This window comes from Eutrigla gurnardus (assembly GCF_963514095.1).
Source record: "Eutrigla gurnardus genome assembly, chromosome: 15".
NCBI classification, from domain to species: Eukaryota; Metazoa; Chordata; class Actinopteri; order Perciformes; family Triglidae; genus Eutrigla; species Eutrigla gurnardus.
Window position 1 is genome coordinate 22,593,761 of NC_139938.1, and position 23,385 is coordinate 22,617,145.

Here is a 23,385-nt window from a genome sequence, read left to right on the forward strand (position 1 = left end):
AATCATAGTGGACACAAAGGCTATAAAAAGATCATCATGTCACCACACTGTATATCATGTATCCAGATCATTGACTTCAAATGGCCCCCACGCGTCTCACAAGACTATTTTGGGTAGACCACCATCTTATGAACAGCAATGTGTTTTTCTTGAGCCTCGGTCACAGATTAAGACCGGACCTCGATCCTGGATTATCCTCGTGGCTTTCGGGATACGCTCATAATTGTGAATGAATCCACCTGAAATGAAGGTCAAAGGGGGAAAATGGGATTGCACTCTCAGACTTCCAGTTTGTGTTCCACTTTACAGTACGACAGGCACACTTGTTTTCACTGTAGATCTACAGAGAGAATCTTTAACACGTCGTGTGTCAAGTTTGTAACTGAGAGGAGAAATCTAGACTACAGTTTGTTTCATCTTACAGTTGTACATATAACATGTTACACATGTTTTACAGTGTAGAATCCTTCGATGGTACAAACGTCATCCGGCTCCTTTGAAAGAACGGAAAAAGCATCATCGCTCCGGCACAAATAAAAACGAAAGCTGCATACAACGCTCGCTAACTGTCATATGAAACGAGAAAAAGGCAGACAGCTGCTTATTGTACCTTACATATATGCCCGAAGGCTACAGGCTCGATATATACAGTCCGCCTTATCTCTGTAGGTATTAAACAATTCAAAAGGAAACGTTGGCTTGCAAATTAATGGCGGCGCTGGGCTCCGATCCGCAGAGAGCTGAAAGGTGAAGTCTAACCATTCTGTTGTACATTTTGTTATGGCAGCAATACCGTTGGGATTTGTCTGGAAATACATAATTACAGAAATATAATAAGAAGAATAAATAAGAAAATTAAATAAGATGTGCACATTTGCATGCACGTGCACACACAGGCAGCAGGTAATGAATATGCCCAAAATAATCATCTGTAGCTACAGAGGTTAATCAAAAATGACTGTCCATATGTTTACAGACAGAAGTGCTGAAAACGGAGCACAGAGCATCATTATCTATCTGGGTGACTTTGGTGATGAAACGATGACCTGCAGGTAATTAGTGCAGATGTTTGTGGCGTTCTTGGTAAATTGCTTTCTGCGTGTGAATATGAACAACACAAACCATCGAAGGACTCCCGGTTGCTTGATGAGCTTTGTTTCTTGTGAGGTTTTGGTTTTGATTGATCGTCAGACAGACAAGAATCAGCACACACCCCAGCCTCCTTTGTTTTTTAATTCTCTGATTTGTTGGCTGACCTTCGGGACTGGCACACACACGCGGAACAATACAAAAGGTGGGAGGAGAAGATGGTTTGTTAGGATTGTTTGTGCTGGCGAGAAAAACAAAGCATCTGATTGTGGCACGGATGAGACATCCTGCAACATAATACAGACGCTTACAAAACCATCATCCTGCCTACATATTTGTTTGTTTTCACCTTATTGTCTCACTCCACCATTCGTTTGAATGACTGTGATGATAGCTCAACGTAAAGCACGGGGCTCGTTATTTCCTCTCCGTCCACTGATGTATCGGTTTGACATTTGATATCGACCAGCGACGCCATTTACCACTCGCATGATTGAGAGTCCTTTCTGAATGCTGCTGAACCAAAACCAAATATGCTGCAATGAAATTGTTTCTTTATTATTATTATTTTGCCATTAATTGTTCAATAATAGTCTTGTGAATGACTCTTTTTCAAAGCACTTAACACTAAGGCTTTTGGTAGCTGAACACAGATCATGTGTGGGCCATAAAAATGGAAAATTTGAAATATTTATTAGTAGCACTTGTCCAATATTAACACATATTGACTGGACCATACTGTTAGATCATTAAAATGGACAAGATCTCTATTCAGTATCCTTCAAAGAGCCAGCCTCTGTCTCTGGCAACAAAATATCGCTGTACATACATTCATGTCTGCAACATGAAAGAGTGCTGTGAAGGTTTAGCCTTGGGCGGATGTTTGAAATTCAGGCATAGCTGATGTGATGTGCATAAAACTAGCTTTAATTACAGACAACATTAAAAAATCAAAATGATTCGGGTTGAACAACTGCATACCAACATCTAATCTCTCTCATGGGGAGCCATTATCAAGTTTGATGAAGATCAACATGTTTTATTTTGGTTTCTTGCTTTGCTTTGACAAAACACAGCTGCTTATATCTGCTTTGAATTAGACTATAATCTGCTTTGAATTAGACATGAACAGTATACCAAAAGCTTTAAATTGTCTCAGACGTACTGTAGAGATTTTGTCAAAAAGGGAAAAAAGATCAATTATGTAGCTAGTTTGTGTAACAGTGTTATCAAAAATGTTGTATTTTCCCTGGAATGTTTATCAGATAGTCTCACTGTAAACCCGCAGCGTCCGCTTACTCATGCAGAAAGCAAGACAAGCAGCATGAACACCGTGATATACATTGAATCCCGGTGCACAGTCGGGGAACAGTGAGGGACGTGCCAGATAAGGACTACAGAGGACAAACTATTGATTTTCAGGTTAGATCAATACTTGTGCAGCAAGCACATTTGGCTGTGTGTTTAGGTTTGGAACACGGGATGCAATTAGATTAATGAGACAACTTGAAACAAATGGAGGAGGAAAAGCAGCTCTTTCATGTCAAACAGACAGATAACTGCAGGTGAGTACTGTACATCGACTGGAGAAAGTGGTTTATTTGGTGTCTTCACTTCCTGAATTATGCAATTCTACTGTAACCCAGAACTGAAATCAGTGTGAATGACCAAACTAATGTGCTCATAATGATCAATATCGAGGTGTTCTTAAAAAATAGATGATCCCGACATGAAAATAAAGTAAAGCGGATATCTTTTTCCTGCAAACCTGACTTTCTTCCACATGCTTTCACCATGAAATGATCCTCAAATATCCCTCCCAGAGTTTAATGTCATTATTTTTCTTAAAACAATACCGCATCACACGACATCTCAATAATTATTACCACAATCCTCGCAGTTATTCCAAATGACTCTGCAGCAAATGAAGCTTAACTCCCCGTGACCACTGGACCAGCAAGTTTAATGCTAATCACTTTGCTATTAGAAGTATGAAAAGCTTCTGGTAAAAGTCAGGTCCATTACTCTGGACAGAGAGGGCTCTTTATGGCGGAGGCAGCAATCACAGCGAGGGTTTTTTTTTAACCGTGTTGTTATCTACGTAGAAATACAGGTCATCAGCATGTCATCACATGCAGGCACTGTATAAGTCACATTTGTTGTGGTCCATTAATGTCAATTACGTGTGACTGAAGATGCGAGAATACGCTGAGACAGGTAGACATGCTTCCCATCACATTAAGTCTTTGTTTTTATCGGGCAAGATGGCACTCGAACTACACAAGTGCTGAGGATTATACTTCTACTTTGGAAGTTATTGTTGTTGGAACAGAAAAGCCATCATAATAAGTGAAGAGGGGCCGATCTTTAATGCTTTGTAAAAGGACTATTTCAGTCGTGTTTTTGCATCATTTCAACACTGGGAGAACATTTTTATTAATTAATTTATTCATATTAAATAATTTAAATGAAAATGGGTAATCACAAGGAGCATCAAGTGTGCTTCCACTGTTGTCAAAGTTGCTGTTGGTTTTGCGGTATGAGGCTCATCAGACGATTACAAAGCAATAAGAAAGAATGAAGTGCATTCGTCGGAATTTTAGTAAGACAGTGTTTCCCCCCCAACACTTATGACAGACTGGCAAAGCAGTTAGCAGCACGCCGCCCAGACACCCACGGTGAGAGAGCACCATTTTGGGTAATCTACAATGACATCTGTTGTCTCTTATTGTTGCAGCCCTTAAACCAACATGAATCCGACTGAACGCTCTTCATAAGGGGAATCCATATATAACAGATATTTGTCCGTCGTGTCACATCGCTGTGACCAGTGAATATTCTAGCCATTCAGGTGTAATACACCTGCACTTACGGTCACTGCAGAACGGCCCCCCGTACGTGGTCATGGTGCAGTCACATGAGAAGCCCTCCCACAGCTGCAGGCACACTCCCTGGTGGTGGCAGGAGTCCTCTGTGCAGGTGGTGCTGGGACCTGCAGGGTGTTGACAGCACATTTACCAGGTGCCTTCTCTTCATCTTAATTATGCATCTTCACTATTATCCAAAGGGGAATAAGTATTCATCTTTGCACAGGAAATATGAATGCGAAGTGATTGTATTACTTGCAGATGTATTCTACAAGCTCCCAAGGAAGGGTGATGATGAATTACCTCCACCTTAAAATACAATGTTGTGCACAATCATATGCTCAGGAGCAGGATTCATACTTATACTTATATATATATATAGTTTTATTACCCTAAGAACTCTTTCAAAGTCAGATCATCAAATCTGCTCATTGATATTTCATACTGGTATAAGGGAAGTATAAAGAAAGACCCAAGTGTCATCCTCAAGCCAGACTTTGGGTACATTTATACTCCTACTCTGTCTTAATCTGCACAATGTTTCCTAAAAAAGCAACGGCTACCTGCGGACAACATTTGATATTATCAAATCTTGGCAAAAACAGCGTTTTACAGAGTTGCAGTTTTGTTCAATTAGAATGCAACAAAAGCAGCTGGACATCTCGACTGCAGAGTGAAATGATTACATGTTAGTGTGTATAATCAGAAATAATAAAACCGCAAAAAGTGTTCACTGGCCAATTATAACGGAGCGTTCGACAAAGCTGTTTAAATCCATAACAAATGTGGCGTGATTAGTTTTTCAGGGCGAGCGGTCACCCTCGAGTTCCGTCTCCGCTCTGATACTTGGAAATCAGATTTACAGGAATGATTCGCATGTCGTGCCACACTTCCCAGCGTGCTCCTGGCCTCACCTCCGCAGCCGTGCTCCACCTCCCCCACCTTGTGAAGGGCGTCGGCCAGCAGGTCGGGGAGTCTTCCGTTCAGGTCCATGGATGCCAGGCAGCCCTGGTATCCTTCCCGGGATGCTATTAACCTTGGCAGGCTGCTGTACATGCTCTTCCCAACACCACCGATGTACAGCTCCCCTGCGAGGCACAGGAGTCGGTCAAGAGAAAGTACATTGTGTACGTTAGAAAACCTAATGTGCATGGTAAAAATAAATTAAAAAAATTATCATAAAGTGGATACATAATACAAAAAAAGAATGAGGGTATAGTGCAAATATGAGCATATACAGTCAGTGGCCACTTTATTATGTACACCTGTAAACTCTAATGCAGTCCACAAAGTCTAGATCTAACATTATATACATATATATATATATATATATATACAGTATATATATATATATATATATATATATATATATATATATATACTGTATATATATATATATATATATACAGTATATATATATATATATATATATATATAAAACAGCAAATCATTTAGTTTACAACTCTCCTGGTTGCAGTGACTCAAAACACATTTTAGTGCCCGTTTGTTTACAGCTATCGACTGCCTGCTCACTCCTCACTCACTACTCTTAACCGGTGCGGCAAATAATATAGCTGAGTGCATCGCCGACCCCCCACCTCCACAGGGGGGGCAGACAGCTGGGCGCCTTTCATTTGGTTTTGGCAAGATTGTACGACTTATCGTATATGCATACATCACCACTCAATTAGGAGTTTGAATGAAATGCGTTTTACGACACTTTAACAGGCCATTGGTGTCTAGATGACTGCGTTGTACAATTGTTGGTTGTATTCTTGCGATCGCACAATGCAGCAGCGGTACTTGCAGACACACCTGGCAGAGATCTGCACTCTGCACTAGTTAAATATTGTTATCATTCCCTGCAAAATAAAACACAAAATACACGTTTAACACAAAAGTGTTGCTTACGTCTGACAAACACTGAACGCCTCAAAGGAAGGATCGTCCGAACGAGTTACCTTTCAAATCCAGGTTGCGGGCTCCGTTGGCGTGTTGGGTGACGGTGCGAGAATCAATCTTGAGTATGTGCACGTTGTTGTTGTCACGGGAGATCACCACATTGTGCCACTGGTTGTCATTAAGCGGCTTGTCAGAGTTTCCCTTCATGAGCGATGGCCCGTTTCCCAAGTCAAAGACATAATGGATGTACCTACGGGACGAAGCAGATGTTGAAGGTTGAGGAGGTGATTCTATTCAGAAACATTGTATTACTCGAAATCCTCCTAACCTACCGATAGCTAGAATAAATGAAATGCCCTGACATAAAAAAAATTGAAATACCCGTCCAATCCAAAAAGCCGGGGTGGAGAAAATAATTGGCCTGTCTGCCAATGCTTACTTCCTGCAGATCATAGGAAACGTTTGGCGTTCTGGGGGAGCAGCTTTGAACAGGTTTTGAAAGAAGGGGGCGGGACTTGGTTTTTGGGGATGCGTTCAAGTCTGGTTTTTCCAAATGACCTACTCTGCCTTCAACATTCAGTATATGCTTATGTAGAATCATGTCTTCATGTACTGTTATGTCAGGACGCTGAAGCATGTTTCAAACAAATCTAGGCCTGCAGCTCATGCCGCTCTATGTTGGCGTACAGATAAATAACCACGAATGAACGACAGGCAAAGCTTGAGGCACATCATCGAGTTGATGTTCAATTTGATCAGCAGACACGAAATCCGGTTTGAACCTAAGCAACATCCATGACAGAGCTGCTACACTTCACACAAAACACCGAGCAGCCCCGAAACCTCTGCCTGTTGTGTTGGAAGCGACTCTTTCCTCTGTGTTGTCTGTGGAAGCTCCTGCTGCAGGCTCCAGAGTTGAACAAGGCCTCCTGCTGACTAATTGCTTACTGGGAGAGAGTCTGTGCAAGGTTTGACAGTAGGAAGCAATTGTTGCTCTGCTTGCTCGGCTCCCTATTCTCTCTGGAACCAAAATTATCTACCATGAATAAAACATTTGGAAAATATCTGCAGCCTAATGCGCCGGAGTAGGTCAGAGTGTGAGAATGTACACCAGACTGGTGTAAAGGGCAGTTATTGTTTTGGTGCTCATGCTTCCACTGTCTGATTCTCTCCCTTTTTACTAAATTATTTATGATGAACACATGATTTTAGAGCTATTCTGTATCTTGCAGCAGGCTGATGGATTGAAGGTATGAATCACGATCAAATAGTTTTGAACCCAAGCAAGAAGAAAATAAGGAAAAAGTACTCTATGTGGTTCATACAAATATTGTCAGAATGAAAAAAACAACGATACAAGTACAGAATGAGGTAGATAGAAATGTTCCCGTCTGAAGTAGCCCCTTCTATCCGTCCTTGTGCCGACTACAGCTCAGTCCAGACAACGCAGCACTTACTTGTTTTTTTCCCCCGCTGTTTTTTTTTGGGGGTTTGTAAAGCGTCTTTGAGCACCTGGAAAAGCACTATATAAAACATGTGTATTACTATTATTATTACCCTTTAACCAGCTCCACCACAATGAAGTCGCTGCCATCCCCGGAGTTGTACAGAATCAGGCCGTCGGGACTGGTGGTCTTGAACTGGAAGAAAAGGTGCATGGAGGCGTAGGCCTGCAACGTGGAGAAGGCCAAGTAGCTGGCCTGCGCCAGGAAAGTCACGGGGTTGGCCACGATGTGCCTCATGCCGAATCGAGCGTTGAGCTCGCAGTAGGAGATGTCGCCGTTCTTGCACTGGTCCAGGTAGAGCATCCCGTTGAAGGACAGAGCTTGCAGGTGGCCGATGAAATTGGAAGGCATCACGGAGATGAAGCGACGCTCTGTCATGATCCCCGTTTCAATGTTGCTGAACTCCAGACGGGTGTGGGCGCCCGTCATGTGGCCTTAGGGACGAAAACATTGCAGCGGAGATTAAAAAAAAACACCTTTCACTACCTGTAAGCTCCTTTATATCTACTATATCGTACCTTCCACCGTCACATTGTCCACGGAGAGCTGCAAATTCTTTCCACGTCGCAACACCTTCACCGTGTGCCACTCGTTGTCATTCAGCTTCTCGCCTACCAGGAGAACCTCTGGGCCCTTGCCTACGAGGAGAAACGTCTCTAGTGACCGTCATACAGTACAGCTCAGTATAGACCCCTTTCCACATGAGGCTCTCTCTACTCAGGGTCAATACGTTCATTCACTTCCAGGACCACTCGCACACATACAGCAGCCAACATACACCTGCAACCAATACTTTGCACTCAATCAATACACAGTTGAAGGAGGAATAAAACAAAGGGGCTGCAGTAGCAGCAGCTTCTACTCTGCAGGTCGACATGTGTAGAATATTTCTATACTGAAACGCACGCTTTCTCTTTACAGGCTGATTTGATTGAGATTTAATGGGGAAATATGGTATCAGGCTCAACCATACAGCTTTAAGATTCCTACTCTATCCTCTTTCTCCCCGCTGGTTTCAAAATAGGTCACAGTGCAGAAGCTTGCCACTGCAGCACCGTCAACCCGAATCAGTGCCTATGCAACAGGCCGACATGGCAGTTCAAAGGAGTTCTGACATCGCTTGGGAAACTAATTGGCCATGCCTAAGCTGACTGTGCCTTTAGGGGTTTGTCTGTCTAATTGAGCTCAGGGTGTAGGAGAATTACAGGGGACGTACAGAGGGCAATAAATGGAAAACATCAACTGGTTTTCCCGAACGCAGCACTGTTTCTTCCTCGGGGAAATAAAACAGAGACTGGAGACTTTGTCCGGGGCTGCATATCAAGTGTCTTCACAGCACACGGCGTGATACCGCCATCCACCTGCTGAATATTGACTACGCCACGCCAGACAGATCAATCGCATCAAATCCTGCTCTCCTCTCACGTTTGACGGATTGACTTAGATACCGAAAAACAAACCACTCGCTGCAAAGACGCAGACTTGTTTATCTCGTAAAATCGCATCATGAAAACAGAGGAACAGACCAGATTTGCTGTAATGAAAAAGGAGATAGTGGACTGCTGAATGGTGGCGGACTATTCATCTTATCTGTGCTTCTCGGAGGGCGGTGCCTGGGGAGTCTGTTCTCAGGTCTTGGGGCGCGATAACGCGGCTACATATGTGGAGGGAAAAAAGTTGTATTTCCGTCTGATAAATTGCCCCAAGTGATGTCACTTGAGGCAGAGTCGTTTGGTGCTGATGACTACAAAATCAGGGTGTGCTGCTCGGTTCCGTAATCTCCAACCTGTCAGCTGTCAAGTTGCATCAATGTGTAAATGTGTGGGTAGGATGTGCTAACCCTAACCCTGTGCTGCTGCATCGATACAACTCTTTCTATCATTTGTGCAACTATCGGTATTCTTTGTCGTCGCTGTATTTCATGTGAAAGTGATGAAGAATTGTGCGTCAGCAAATAAAAATAAAGCACACGTACTAAAACTGTCTGTGCAGCCCGTGTTTCATATCAGCGGTGGTGATCTGTCTCTAACGCCGCAGTAGGGAGACATTTGCCTGTAAACCCTTTGAAATGTGGGCTCCTTTCCAAGGGCCCCGCTTCACAAGCTCAGCTTCCAGAGGGCCGAGAGCAAGCCGCACGTGTTAAGGGTCTATTTTGTCCGGTTTTGATCCGCAGTATAAAAATAATCTGATTCGCAATTCCAAACAAGGGTAACTTCAAAGGCACGGTGCCGTTATACAGGTCAGCGTTATGAGTGAGCCGAGACTTTGAACGCAGGATGTGATGATAATCAAAGCATGTTATGCAAATTCCCTAATTTCGTAGGACAAATGCCAGATTGTAAAAAAAAGTGTGTTGTGTCCCATTATTGCCCATATTCTGGAGGATTAATCAAGAGCATCGCAGCAACATTTGTTCTTAAAAACGATTTCCCTCCCACTGACAGAGAGAAGGGCGGTCTCTTTGAAGCTGCGCTCGCAAGATCCATCACCTGACACATCGGATTCCAGTCTGTGATGTAATGTATGTAATCCTTGAATGTAGCCAAATCAAGAGCGTTTTAAATTCACAATGAGCCTGTGATGGAAACTGTGATTCTCCTCAAAAGATAGCACGCACTAAAGGATGATTGTTCAAATCATTTAGGCAATTTAGAATTTGGCTTCATTTTCACTTATAAACCATAAAATCCATAAAAAGAAAAGCCGTCCATCATCGGATCGCCAGAGGTCACTGGTGAAGCGTGCGTACAGCATAATTGATCAGAAGACGGCTCATTGGCCACGCAGAGATGCACATACGGGACATTTACTGCGGACAATGCCTGATGGTACAATGCCATCTGCTGGTAGACGGGGCAATTTACTGGGCAGATATCTATGGTGATAAAGCATCTACAGCCTCTTCTTATACGCCACGATCAACATACCGTCTTTGCTACTTGCATAATTATTTAACAACATGTTTAACTTTTTATCGAGTACAAAGAACCACACACACACACACACACTCAAGAATGCACACACACTACTCACCGTGATACGCAATATATCCATTCAATGTAATGGACTGTTGCCTAGGCTCACATGTGTGTTGTAAATCTTTTTAAGCAGTAAAAGTGTCCCCTTTTGCTGTGTAGCCATTAAATCAGCATCTCCGGTCAATAGATTAACATGAGAACAGAGGACAGCAGAGACTGCAGGTTATTGATGTTTCTAATGTACATACTTAACTGTTAAAAGATGTTTGAGTACATAAACAGCTGTTGCAATGGGCTCCTTTCTTTCTATCTCAGGTGAGCATAAATAGAACATAATGACTAATATTCAGGCTGCAAATCATTGAGAGATTGAACAATAACATCATCTCAGAGAATCCTGGAATTACTCATACATGAGGAGAAACAAGCTTTCACTCGGTTCTAGTGATAACTTTTCATAAGCATTCATAAGCCTCCTCTGTAATGGGTGATCTATATCAGAGAGACGTTCATCTCTCCACTGCCAATAGCGTTTATCTCTTATCCCACCGCCGTAGTCGGAACCAAAACTTAAATTGCCTGTCTCTCACTATCAGACGAGAGCGACAATCTACATCATAAATTCCAACATAACGGCGGTGCAACCCTAAGAGTACAACTCCCACGGGTATAAAATACAAGAAAATCTATTCTGTTGATGCAAAAGGAAAAATCTGCCTTTTAATCAATGGAATTATGTCCACTCGTTTAAATAACCTATGGCTCGTGACAGTATTTCTCAGTAGTTTTTATATAAAGTAATTATTCATGTTGAAGGATTTAATGTTTTATACAGTACATTTAACCCCGCCTCTCTGCCTGCGTTTTATAGCACATACGTGCTGCACTGATGATCGTTTTTTACATACAAGGCTGCAACAAGCTGGACTCTCACACGTTTCAACTTTTAAGTAAAAACATTATTTTTTGATGGATGACAGTCTTGCTTCATACTCTATTGATCAGACATCAGGCTGACCTTTAAAGTAACCTCAGCTCTGCCACTGTAGCTCGATTACCCATTACATCTTTCCCCCTCTAAACTGAGACGCTGCTGATTTTCACTGCAGATTTTTGCTGATTGTAGTTGAACTGTGCCCAATCATCAGCTAACTAGTTACAAGTAAATGAACAAACCACTGGGCAGCTCAATACTGTAAGTCACACCTAGCTATGATTACAAGGTTATTATATCAGAATGTGTGTCATATTAAATTCTTAGTAAAATGTATTTGATGAATGAAGAGCAACAAATGCCAATTATGTTTAACCGCAAAGCCCTTTGTATTCTTATCTTTGTAATGGAATTTGTGAGTGGCAAACCAGCAGCAGTAAACAAGGGGTCTGTGTGAATTATGTTCTGTTTCATGAGGGAATAGAGGCAAGAGGCTATATGATCATACCACAGTGCATGTTGTCTAAATCATGGTACAGTAAATAATCATAGGAGACACTTACTGAGATTACAGTCTATCCTGATACAATCTGGTGAGAGAGAGAGTGAGATGGTGAGATTAAAAGAAAAAAAGAACAGCACAAAAGAGGAGAATATTTCACATCCTTCAAGGTACATTCTGCAGACAGTTCAGTGCTTTTCAGAGCCCACCATCCGGGGACAGCCTTGAGAGTCTAAACCGCCACTTTCCTCCCTGTAGTGAGCATAACATTAGAATTTAAAAAGGGAATATTGAGTGAAAGGAAAACCTCAGTGTGGCTCCGACACTGCCAGGAGAACAATGGACCAGATCAAAGTCGGGATCAATAAGAGTTTTATTGACTGTTAGAGTGGTGGTGCACCAGTATTATTTTTAGCGTTGGCATATGCTCAGATATGTCTGCTTGCATATTAATGTGATTGTTTGAGATACCGCGACTAACAGCTTTACTGACCCGTGCTTCGGGGTAATACAGCGGACATTCACCGCTGTGAGGAACATTGTGTTGAGCAGATAACAAAAAATGTAAAACATGTGAATACAAATAAAGCATCTTAAGGCCCACCAAAGGAGCATGATGCGTGATGCATGAATTTACTTCAACAAAGAGGTGAGAGTGGCTACTGAAAATTATTTTAATTAGAGCAATTAGCGAGATGATGCAGACTTTGCAATGAATGTCCTGTCAGAACTAATGAACTCCGTTTTTTGAGATGTACAGTACGTCCTCTTTTATAATTTGTGTTTAGGGCAACCTGCATGCATTAATAAATGATGCAGACAGAATGTGATTGATTTATTCCAGCGGATGCTACCGAGAAGGTCGTGAATGTGCAATTAAATATGTCTTAGAGGTATCATAATTGGCAGTCTGATTGGTTTGGTCCTATTGTACTCAAAAGTCTTCACTCTAAAACTCAAAAGTGCTGTTAACTGAAATGATCCAGTCTCCTGCTTGTCCTGCAGGCCTGATGCTTCTATATTTTCCAAGATAAATACAGAGGAAAAGGGGCGATTTGCACAACCTGCAGCCACAATTAACCTTACACCGTGAAATTAATGACACCAGCACAAATGTGACGCTTTGCTCAAACTTTTCTCATTTCTACTTCAGCTAAAAGCTTCCAAATCTATCTGCGACGTTCAAATGTTTGGCCTCAAAACGGTTTTACCGACTCATCATTTCGATGTGCTGAATAATGAAACCAGTGTATCCGGTACTGTATCCGTACGTGGATCTATACTGGTGTAAGTCATGTGGCTGAGGAGTGCTCCCAAGCTGTCAACCATCACAGAGCAGTGGATACAGACAACCAGAGACCAGAGTGACTTTCTGCTGTGTGTGTGTGTGTGTGTGTGTGTGTGTGTGTGTGTGTGTGTGTGTGTGTGTGTGTGTCCATCACTTGCGCCCTCTGCTCAGTGAAGTGACTCTAAACTGGATGGGCCAGTGAATGTGAGAGGAGGGAACTACAATGGTCACATCCTCGGCGAGAGCAGACTAAGTGTTAATATCTCAGCGTAACGGCGGATCTGGTCTCTGACTGCCTTCTCCTTGAACTGCAGACAAGCCGTTGAAGGGCTGAAAGAGTCGAGACGGTCAGATGGGACCTGACCACTGGATGAACTGAGAGAGAGAGAGAAAGGGGGAGGAGGGGAGAGGGAGGGCAGAATATACACACACGCCTACGGTTGCTTGAAAAGGCATTAAACCCCCTGAGTTTCAGAGCGTTTTATATTAAAACAAATCTTTATGAATTGTTTTACATACAGCATTCTTCACATCAGTTGTTTAGTTTTGTGTTATATCTCATGTTGATAGGGTGAGAATTCTCTTACTGTATAATTTTTTTTTGTGGCACCCCGGTAGCTAAATGGTTAATAACTGTCCTACAAGATATCTGGGCGTGCTGCCGGTCTAGTAGTGATGCCAGGCAACCAGCAAGATTCTAGGTAGTTACTGTGGATGAAACGGTGATAACACATATAACATGTTAATTATAGAGCTTTAGGGCTAGTGGAGGTGGTTTCCAGTCCCTGTGCTAAGCTAAGCTAACACTGACAGCCTTTACGGCGGTATAGATCTTCTCATCGCAAGCAGGAAGTAAAAAACTGCATTTCTTAAAAGGTCGAAGGATTTATTCAAACCCCTCCATAGATTTACAGCTTTTTCAGTTCCTGGTATAATCAAAACAAAGGAATAGAAATAGAAAATGATTGAAAAGAATATTCCATAACTACATCCGAAAAACATTCTATATGTCCATATTTCATGATGGACTTTCTGTCTTTGTTTCCATGTCTTTATGCGTTCTGTTATAACTTGGATTTGAAACGGACAATTCATTATACAATTCACTAATTTCCAGTTAAATTGAACAACGCAGGTCTCACCATGCAAACGCTTCAATGGACCTACTGAACTTTTTAAGCAACCGTAGATTTTTGTGTATGAATCTGAATATGAGAGCGTCCGAGCCAAAACTAATATCATGAGAACTCTGGCTTGGTGACGCGCCCTGAAAGGTCAACTGGTATGATCTGCATGGCGTTGGCCGCAGCAGCAGCAGCATTACCCAGGTTCACAGTGAGTTTCACTCTGCCCCCGTCCAGCTCCAGACGCAGGGTGTCCGCCGACTGCTGGGAGGTGGTGGCCATCAGCAGGCCAAAGGCCCTCTGGGACATGAAGCGGAGGGACACGTCCTCGGCCTCCGTGTGCAGCGTCCTCGGCAGCACCACCTTCAGATACATGCTGCCGTCGTAGCTCACCATGGTCGCCTCTGCGGATCGCAGCAAGAGGAAGCATTAGCAGGAAGCGTGGGCGCCCACAGAGGGAATCGCAACACTAAATTCACAACACAAAGTGGCATTTATGGACACCTGAATTTGAGCTTATCTCAGGTGGGGAATGATATCATTTCATATTGCAGTTTTCATCAGTTGCACCAGATGGCAGAAAAGGCCTGGAGCACGGGGAGACAGTGGCGAGATTACAGCGGCAATCCCATTTCTGAAGGATTTATGCCCATCGTAGCACAACACAAGAGGGATTTCCATATATATACTGCAAGCTGTTAATGTTAGCCAATTGGATCTGCGTAATTTGGCCTCTCTGTGAGAAAACCAACTGCATGGTAAATGCAGAGTGATTCAGGTGGAATAACTCCGCCCGAAGCGGCACTGCATTCCTAATGCACTCACAGCATTGGCAACCTCTTGATACCGACAATTAATTAATTAAATCATCTCCATAGTATAAGAAAATAATCAAATTCACCATGGCTTAAAAAAACTAAAAAACGTGTATTCTGTCCTTTCCTCGTCAGCTTAGTGGACGTGAAAGGTTACTTTGCGTTAAGAGCACTCAACTCTTATTTGAATAGGTAAGACATTATGCAGTATGGAGATGGTCATACTGCAGTCACAAATTTAATTATTATTGTTTGGGAAGCCTGAGCAAAAAGGCCTGATAATGAATTTCCTTTGTATCTACTTTTTTTCCCCATCCGTGCAGCCACTTTCCAGCCCACTACACGGCTAAGTTAATAAATAAAATACCGGCCAAAGTGTGTTAAAAGCTTTGCAGCAGCATTTTCACATCACTTATCCTCCCCGTCTGCTGCCGTGCGTCTCCGAAGCTCTTACCCTTCTCACAGCTGGGACCGAGGAAGCCGGTGCCGTTGCAGTCACAGATGTGGCGGTTCCAGCCTTCTCGGCAGTGTCCGCCGTTGGCACACGTCTCTCTGGCGCACCGGACGTGAGTCTCCCTGGTGCAGAAGCTGCTGACACCTGTGGCGCTCTGAGCCTCCGCCAGCCTCCACAGGTTACGGCTCTGTCCGTCAATGAAGAGGTCCCTCACGCAGCCCACGTAGCCCAGGCTGAGGGAGGCGGTCCACACCTCGGGGGGCAGCATGACGGCTTGGCGATCCTCGGGCAATCCTCCGAGGTACATGTCCCCATCCAGGTCGAGGATCTCACTGCCTTCGTTGGCAGAAAAGGGGACGCTCTTGCTGTTCACGGAGATGAAGCCTGTGGGGCAAGTCCATTTCATTTTTTTAAAATGAGGACAGGTGTGTGTGGGTTTGTGTTAAGTGAGAAGTGAGAACAGACTGTGAGATTGAGGACGTGGTCATCCGTCTCCAGAGTCTAGAATGTGGATTAACAAAGTGTACTGCCAGTCTTTTGGGGGATGATTTTATGAGCAAAAGAAGGAAAGCTAAAATTAAAACTTTGCTTTGGAGAAGTGAAGAAATATGCATGTCATATTACCCTGCTTGAGAAGAGGAAGGTATTTATGGAAATGTGTAGGAAGAAATAGAAGGAACTGCATGTTGGGCTCCTACTAATAAGGGAGACATTTCGATTGCATTAATAAGGACCAATTTGAGGTGGGTTACTCTATAATTGATTTGTGAAATAGGTTAACACAGATTTCAAAATGTCACACATAGATTATAGCCCCTGAAAATATAACTGTAATTAAAACCTAATATGCATGCATGTTCCAGTGCAGTGACTAAAAACGAGGATGGGACTGAATCCATCTTGGCATTTGGCCGTTTCACAGCTAAAACTGGTGACACACAGCAACAGCAGCGGAGAGAAGGCTTCTGAAAATCCACACTATTCTCTTACCGTTTCGCCCCCTCCTCTGGAAGTCCACGTGGCACCACTCGCCATCATCCAGCCTCTTGTTGCTGGCTTTCATCTTGATGCTGCCCGAACCCATGTCCATGACCAGGTAGAGATGTCCATCCAGCAGCTCCAGGGCAAAGAAGTCGGCCCTGGGCTTCTTGCTGGGCTGGGCGTCCTGCAGACTGCCGTGGCTGAAGAGCAACAGGCCGATGGGCTCCGTGGTGCGGAAGTCGAAGGATATGGCGCCCGTCTTCTTCGTGTTCCACCTGGGCAACGTCAAGTAGGCGGACGGCGCGTCGAAGGTGACCGGCTCCAGGGCCTCCACGTCCTCGCAGCTGAATATCAGGTCTCCATGGATACTGATCCTTGGGTCTCGCTGTTCGGCAAGTCGTGACAGATCCAGCCTGAACTCGTTATTCTTGTAGACCACCTAGTAGAGTGAGAAGTGGCAGTTAAGACGACAGCTTGGGAGAACAACAGATGCAGTTTAAAGGTTGACTTTTATTCATCAATAAACATTGGAGTCAATATGACACAGCAGCATAGACGAGGACGTGCAGCAGAAAACGATGAATCATCCCCGAAACTCGGAGCTCAGATATAAAATGTCCTGACAATCTCCTTTCCAGGGTTTCCATCCAATAAACTGGCATCGTTAATTGAACGGATGTAGAGAGAGAAAAAAGAATCAAATCTCTGAGTGTTCCTCACTCATGCTGTGCTTCCGTGCGGAGGTAGAGGAAGCATGTAGACCTGAACACATTGTGCAAATTCTCTTTTTTAAGAAAAACAAGGAGGCAGCAAGAGTCAAAATGCTTTTGACATTGGAAACAGCATTTAGATGTAGACGCACATGCATTCCATTTCAGAAATGCTGCTGACTCACAGCACAATGGGTCTGACGGGAGAATCGTCTTAAAGAGGAGGAACGTCAGTCGTAGCACCGGCACAATGGCAAACAATTATACGTGCTTATACCGAGTACACTGAAGGAGATCAAGAGAAAAGCAGAGCTGGTGGGTGGCAAAGAGGCGGACTTGATCTTTTACAAGCACACAACACAATTCTAGATTTAAATAGGTAGATTTTAGTAGATGCAAAAGGGCACAAACTCAATAAAAACCCTGCTCATGATGCAGATGCAGCTAAACAGTCGTAAGGAATCTGATTAAACACTCCGGCAGCAGTGAATATTCAATGCACCTCCATCTGTCTTTGTGGAATGCCTGGTTATTGATTTGAACATTCAGATCAATCACAGGAAACGGCGAGAAATACAAAAGCCTATTTTTAAAAATGTTTACTCACATTACACACGCTATCCCCCATTTATTCTAGAAGCACACTACTATATAATGCCTGTGTGTGCTTCTCTGTGCAGTTATTGTACTATTTTCTACTTTGGTTCTGGGTTCATCAATATGCACAGCGGGAGACAACAATCCTTGTCTCATTTCCCATCGGTTGTAAGTCACCCCGAGCCCACTGTTATCCGGCATATCACTCTGCGCCGAGGTGACACCGTGCACAGAGGACTCACAGCGAGACTGAGAGGCTATTTGGGCGAATATCACACTTCTCACTCCGCCTCGGTGCCACTAATTAAGCAGTGAAATCAGATGGAGAAACTGACCGTCGAGATAATCGAGCGTAACGGGCAACTTTTTAAATGGGAAGACCGTCAATCAAATGGCTTAAACAAAGCAGACCAGTGCGTTAGGAGCTGGCATCGTTTACATGGGAAGCCCACATTAAACAGAAACCCATAGTTGGCTACACATGGCACACTGTGACCTCTGCAGGGCTATTACATAAGCCCAAAGGACAATACGGGGAAGTGGAATCCTATTTCACCAATTCAGATGCCTGTTGTATGTGACGAGGATTACAGACTATCCCGAAACACAAGAATAAAGCTCCTCCAGTGTCAACTGACAAAGCCCTCGCGTCTTTTATGCTCAAGCGGTGAAGAATAACAGCAGTCTGAGAATGAAGACCTTCTCTGCTGGGAAAAAAAATAAAACAGCCGTGTGAGCACATCCTTAATAACCAAATTGGGTACAATCTAGGAAGCATTAAAGTAAAGGGACCTAATGATGCAGCCTGGAATATCCTGTGGGCACACATGCTACAGACCAATAAGCCGGTGACTTCAAAGACAAATTAATCACTCCCTGTTAGCTGCAGTCGCGACACTCGTCTGAAAGTGGCCGTTCTTTTTTTTTCTCTGCACCTGACGAATCCGGTGGCCTCTTCCTGTGGAGCGCTCACTATTATATGTCTATTAACGCGCAGCATCGTGAGGAACTGTAGCTGGTTCAGATGAGATTTAACCACCGTCAGTGGAGAAAGAAGTTCACAAGAAGCTGGAGAAACCTTTCTGACTAGAGTGGGTCTCTGGCAGAATTATATCCAGAGTTACAGGAAGCAAGCAGAGACAGGTGTGATGAGTGGATCTGTTGCCCGAAGAAAGAGGCTTCCTGAGAAGTCGAAGGTGTGACTCCTCTTAGAGCAAGGCTGGCTCCTCTTCACATTGGAACAACAGGGTGCACTCATCGGGCTTCGGTTGACCAAAGTGAGAAAGCTGAGTTGTGACGTTTCTCAGGTTGAAACCAAAAGGTCTCGCTCAGGATCAAAGTAAAATGCTCCCTCTAATCATCAGGCTAACGAAAGGCAGACACAATCAAACCAGATATCAACAGGAAATTGATCCGTGGACAAGAAAAGAAAATGGAATATTAGGATGAGATGAAATTAAAACTGTGAGGTAATTCATTTCCTTCTACATACACCTCGAAATAGATTCTCTGCTTGTTACAATGTTCTTGTAACTTTTTCTTCCCCACATGGATTAGAAGACGAATATGTACGTTTGAATTCTTCCCCTCTCACAGCAGAGCTTTGTTCCTCTACTTCATCAACAAACTCACAGCTCAGGCTTCAACTGACCCGTCGCTGAACTTGCCTCCTGGAACTCTCGGCAGCGCTGATCCCATTTGATCAGCTCTGCCTCTGCAGACACTCACCCTCATTACTGGGACTTTTTTCTGGTTTGTCATCCCATCAACTCTTTATCCCGTCATACCCTCCCCGCACGCCTGCAGCTACATCCGTGTGACTACGCACAGCGGTAGTAGGTCTGGAACACCACCACCAGCCGCACCGCCCACAGAGTGGAGGTTGCAGTGTTGGCAGGATGCCGGGACGATAGCCTGTCCATAACTAACATGTCATTTTCATTTCAGTGTTTTCATACTTCCTCATTCAGTTAACACTTGCTTAAAAAGTTTGATGGCATGTAATTAATAACGCAACAAATATGCATTCTTTCTAGAATCTAATGGACAGAATGACCTCTTCTTTCTGTAGACAATGACATCTAAAATGACAATTAATGGCTTAAACCTATTAAAAAATGCTAGCAGCTTAGAGCAAAATGCTAACATCAACATGCTAACATGCTCACAATGGCAATCCCATATAATAATTGCCATAATCAGTAAAGAGAAATTAAATTAAAGCCCCCTAAATGGAAATATCATTAGTTTTGTTGCTATTTGGCATTCACAACAACAGGATTGGACAATCCATCTAACAAAGCCACAAATACCATCCTGATGGTGGCGCTCAAGCAAACGTTAGGGGATCAAAGCCTGTATGATTTATCCTCTGGGGAACCGCAAAATTTCACAGCATTCAATCCAATCGTTGCTGAGATATTTCAGTCTTGGGGGCCGACAGACCAACCGAATCCCAGAGGAGCTAAAGAGATGATGTAAAAGAACTTATCTGAAACTTCCCCATTTATGTTTCACGACTGAAGTTTAAAAAACACTTAAATACACATTACTTGGTGTGGACACAAGTACAGCTGTCTCAAGATTTCTGTTCTCCGCCATAAATGCATTCTGTGGCAGCACAAACTGGATGCTTTGTGTTCAGGACTTGGCAAGTGAAAACGCCTTTTTTTTTAGATTCCAATGAGAAAATCTGAATGTGAAAAATAAATCTTTTCATGTTAGTTCTGGCACGGCACTGAAGTCCGGCACAAATCCTCCATCAATATCAAATAAGTCATCAATCTACTTTTAAGAAGACTACATGAAAGTCTTAAAGAATCTCTCACTGTGGAAAATACGGCCGAGTTTAAAGAGGCCGCTGCTTCTTGTACTTTGCTCCAACTTGCGGCTGCTGCTACTGGCTTAGTCGGGCTGTAATCTATTTGCCTTGTGCATCCTCTAAGTGATGTGTCTGTCCTTGGTGCATTGTACTCCCTGCTGAATCCCATGCAGCTGGATTTAATGGGGATCAAGAACGCAGCCTTATAACAGTTTAGAGGCATTTATGGAATAAACGGTCTTATATCCTTTGACGCGAGTGTCTCTGCCAGAAGAAAAACTCATTTGTTTAAGCTGGCTTCTTGATTCCAGGAAAATATATATACATACACACCGATCTTCCACCGTGACTCTTATGATTCTCTGATCTTCACTGTTCTAAATTGAAGTGCCGCCTGTTTTTTTTCTCGTAATGTCTCCTCCTCATCCATCTTTGTAAAGGGCAGCATTTCACTCACCTTTGATGCGCATGCGGTGGAATGTCATTTGTTTTTCATGAGATTGCTAACTTCATTAAAAATGTGTAAGCCCGGGCTGAAATTGGGTATTAATCCATTATTCACTGCTTTGTCTATATTAATTCAGAATGCAGAGTACATGATCTGAACTTGCTTGCTCAGGATAATTAATGTGACAGGTACAGGCCAGATTTAAATAGCTTGAATATAGTGGAAATAGTGATGAAAGGTTCAGACTTTGAAGAAGATGCATCCGTTTCTCATGTAGATTACTGCCACACTCTCAAAGGGATTCCTGCAGGAATCCATAAATGCACATCCTCTGCCCAGTGCACATGCAGCTGAAGGTTTCTCCTTGAAACACCCTACGATGGGGAAATCGATACGATTGCGAGGGGTGATTTTCTATATGCTGCTCTGCTCATAGGGTGGGGTGGTGCTATCTGGGGACGCTTGGATAGTATTTCCAGATCTCTGCTGTACTCACATCTTTCAGACAGCCCAGGAAGTTGTTGCTGACCGGGGAGCCTGGCAGGTCGGCTGTGTTTAGGCTGCCCCCTATGTAGAAGAGATCATCGGAGCCCAGCATGGTGTAGTCCTCTTGAGTGTAGCCGGTGGTGGTGAGGATCCCGTCCACCAAGATCGTCACCTAGACGAATAACAAGACACACAGAGGGATTTCAAACAGAAAGAACTGTCCTAATTATTTCACGCCTCATTTCTTGATTTAGTTGAGCTTGCTTTAACATCAGATCTCGCCGGCAATTACAAGAACAGTTTTGAAGGGTTCACTAATCTCGGCTGATCCCTGTTTCTGATATATCGCAGTGGAGTCAATATACCATAAATGTTCATTGGACTGGCATGTTGGCTCCAAAGTGTTATGAATGTGTTCTCAATTAATTTGAGATTAAAAATATCAAGATGGAAAGCTCCGCTGCTTGTGTATCGGCAGCAGCAAAACAAGATTATTCCCATATCAGTCTCATCAGTACACAGAGACAAAGGGGATGAATGACTGAATCAGGCTAAAGGAGAAGAAATGATGAAGCTTGTTGCCATGACAATAAGCCAACAGTTAATGTGTATTCCTGCACAAATGTAACAGCCCCCGCTTTGGGGTAATATTTCACGACAGGAGCGATGTCTTTGAGATTTAAGGGTTTTCTGGAAAATCTACTGCAAAAATACTTAATAAACTGTACTTCCTGTGCTAAACTGACATTCAATGGACAATTAGAGCTCTAAAGAGGCAGGGGACATGCATGCTCAAAATGTCAACTAACTGTTCTCATGTCTCGGGCCAATCAATATAAATGGCAGGCAGGGCTCGAGTGGAAAAATGGCGTTTAGAACATTTTTTGTCACAATCAGGCCAGCAAGTATGTAAAGTATTAGGTATTATATATCAGATGTTATATTGTATATGTGTTTAATTATCGTTAATTAGCATTACAGATAATAAAGGGATGCCAAAACAAACGGATGATGACCAGATGTCCAGCAGACGTTGACTGAAGTAGATAACCATAGGAATGATGTGGCCTCAATCACAACGTATTGATCATAATCACCTTGTTAGGTCTCAGTATGCATACACAAAACAAATCATTTAATTAATCATTTCTGCCCGAGACCTTAAATTGTGTCTTGGAAACCTTGTTAGATCTGCGGTGTCGATCCAGTCAAATCGGCATTGAAAGCAAGAGGATAAGAGACAAAAGAACGACCTGACAGGGTATGTTCAGCTGGAAAAACAAGGTCCTGCCTCACCATTCACCGGTACTGACAGGTATCGATTCCTGTCCATCTCGTGCTGAAGCCCGCAGTATCTTTGGCTTTGGATAGTGGACAATGGCAGGGTTTGACCGTGGGTTGAGGATATTACACATCAGGGAAACTACAGAAAACTAAATTGCTTTCATGCCTGGAAACTGATTGAGGCTGCTCTCTCTTATTACTCCACGTCGTCTGGAAAAGCACGACTGTTTCTAATAATGAGCATCGCACCAAATCCTGGCACTCGAGTTAGCTTCGTGGTATTTTACAGTTACTATTAAATTAGGGGGAAAAAAGATTTGAATAAGGATTAAAATCACACAGCAGTATCATTTTCAAGTTCCTGTCCTGACTGGTACGCTTTGAGAATTAGCTATACTGGTCCGGAAAAGACAAGAGAATGAGCACCGATCCGTTTGCTCATGATGGGAGAACAATAGGCAGATGGAAGGGGGGGGGGGGGGGTTCTAGCCTAAAAGCACCGCTGGATCTAATAAAATGTTTCCACCAGCACTCTCCTGGGAGTTACAGTTCCCCCTATCTACATGTCAGTGGGGTAACTTATCTGAAGGGAAAGCAATT

General features: G+C 43.3%; 1 protein-coding gene across 4 annotated transcripts in view; it reads right to left on the reverse strand.

The window, feature by feature from the left end:
* Positions 1 to 23,385, reverse strand: part of LOC311025974 (neurexin-2-like) — a gene marked incomplete at its 5' end in the record, with an annotated part of 83,652 nt that overhangs the window by 45,224 nt on the left and 15,043 nt on the right. For all 4 annotated transcript variants that reach the window (XM_084029191.1, XM_084029190.1, XM_084029193.1 and 1 more), the window contains 10 exons: positions 3,962 to 4,081; positions 4,871 to 5,044; positions 5,918 to 6,108; positions 7,416 to 7,797; positions 7,882 to 8,001; positions 11,839 to 11,865; positions 14,390 to 14,593; positions 15,459 to 15,842; positions 16,449 to 16,878; positions 21,512 to 21,673. In XM_084029191.1, coding sequence (XP_083885317.1) covers positions 3,962 to 4,081; positions 4,871 to 5,044; positions 5,918 to 6,108; positions 7,416 to 7,797; positions 7,882 to 8,001; positions 11,839 to 11,865; positions 14,390 to 14,593; positions 15,459 to 15,842; positions 16,449 to 16,878; positions 21,512 to 21,673 — 2,194 coding nt within the window. The remainder of the gene's footprint in view (positions 1 to 3,961; positions 4,082 to 4,870; positions 5,045 to 5,917; positions 6,109 to 7,415; positions 7,798 to 7,881; positions 8,002 to 11,838; positions 11,866 to 14,389; positions 14,594 to 15,458; positions 15,843 to 16,448; positions 16,879 to 21,511; positions 21,674 to 23,385) is intronic.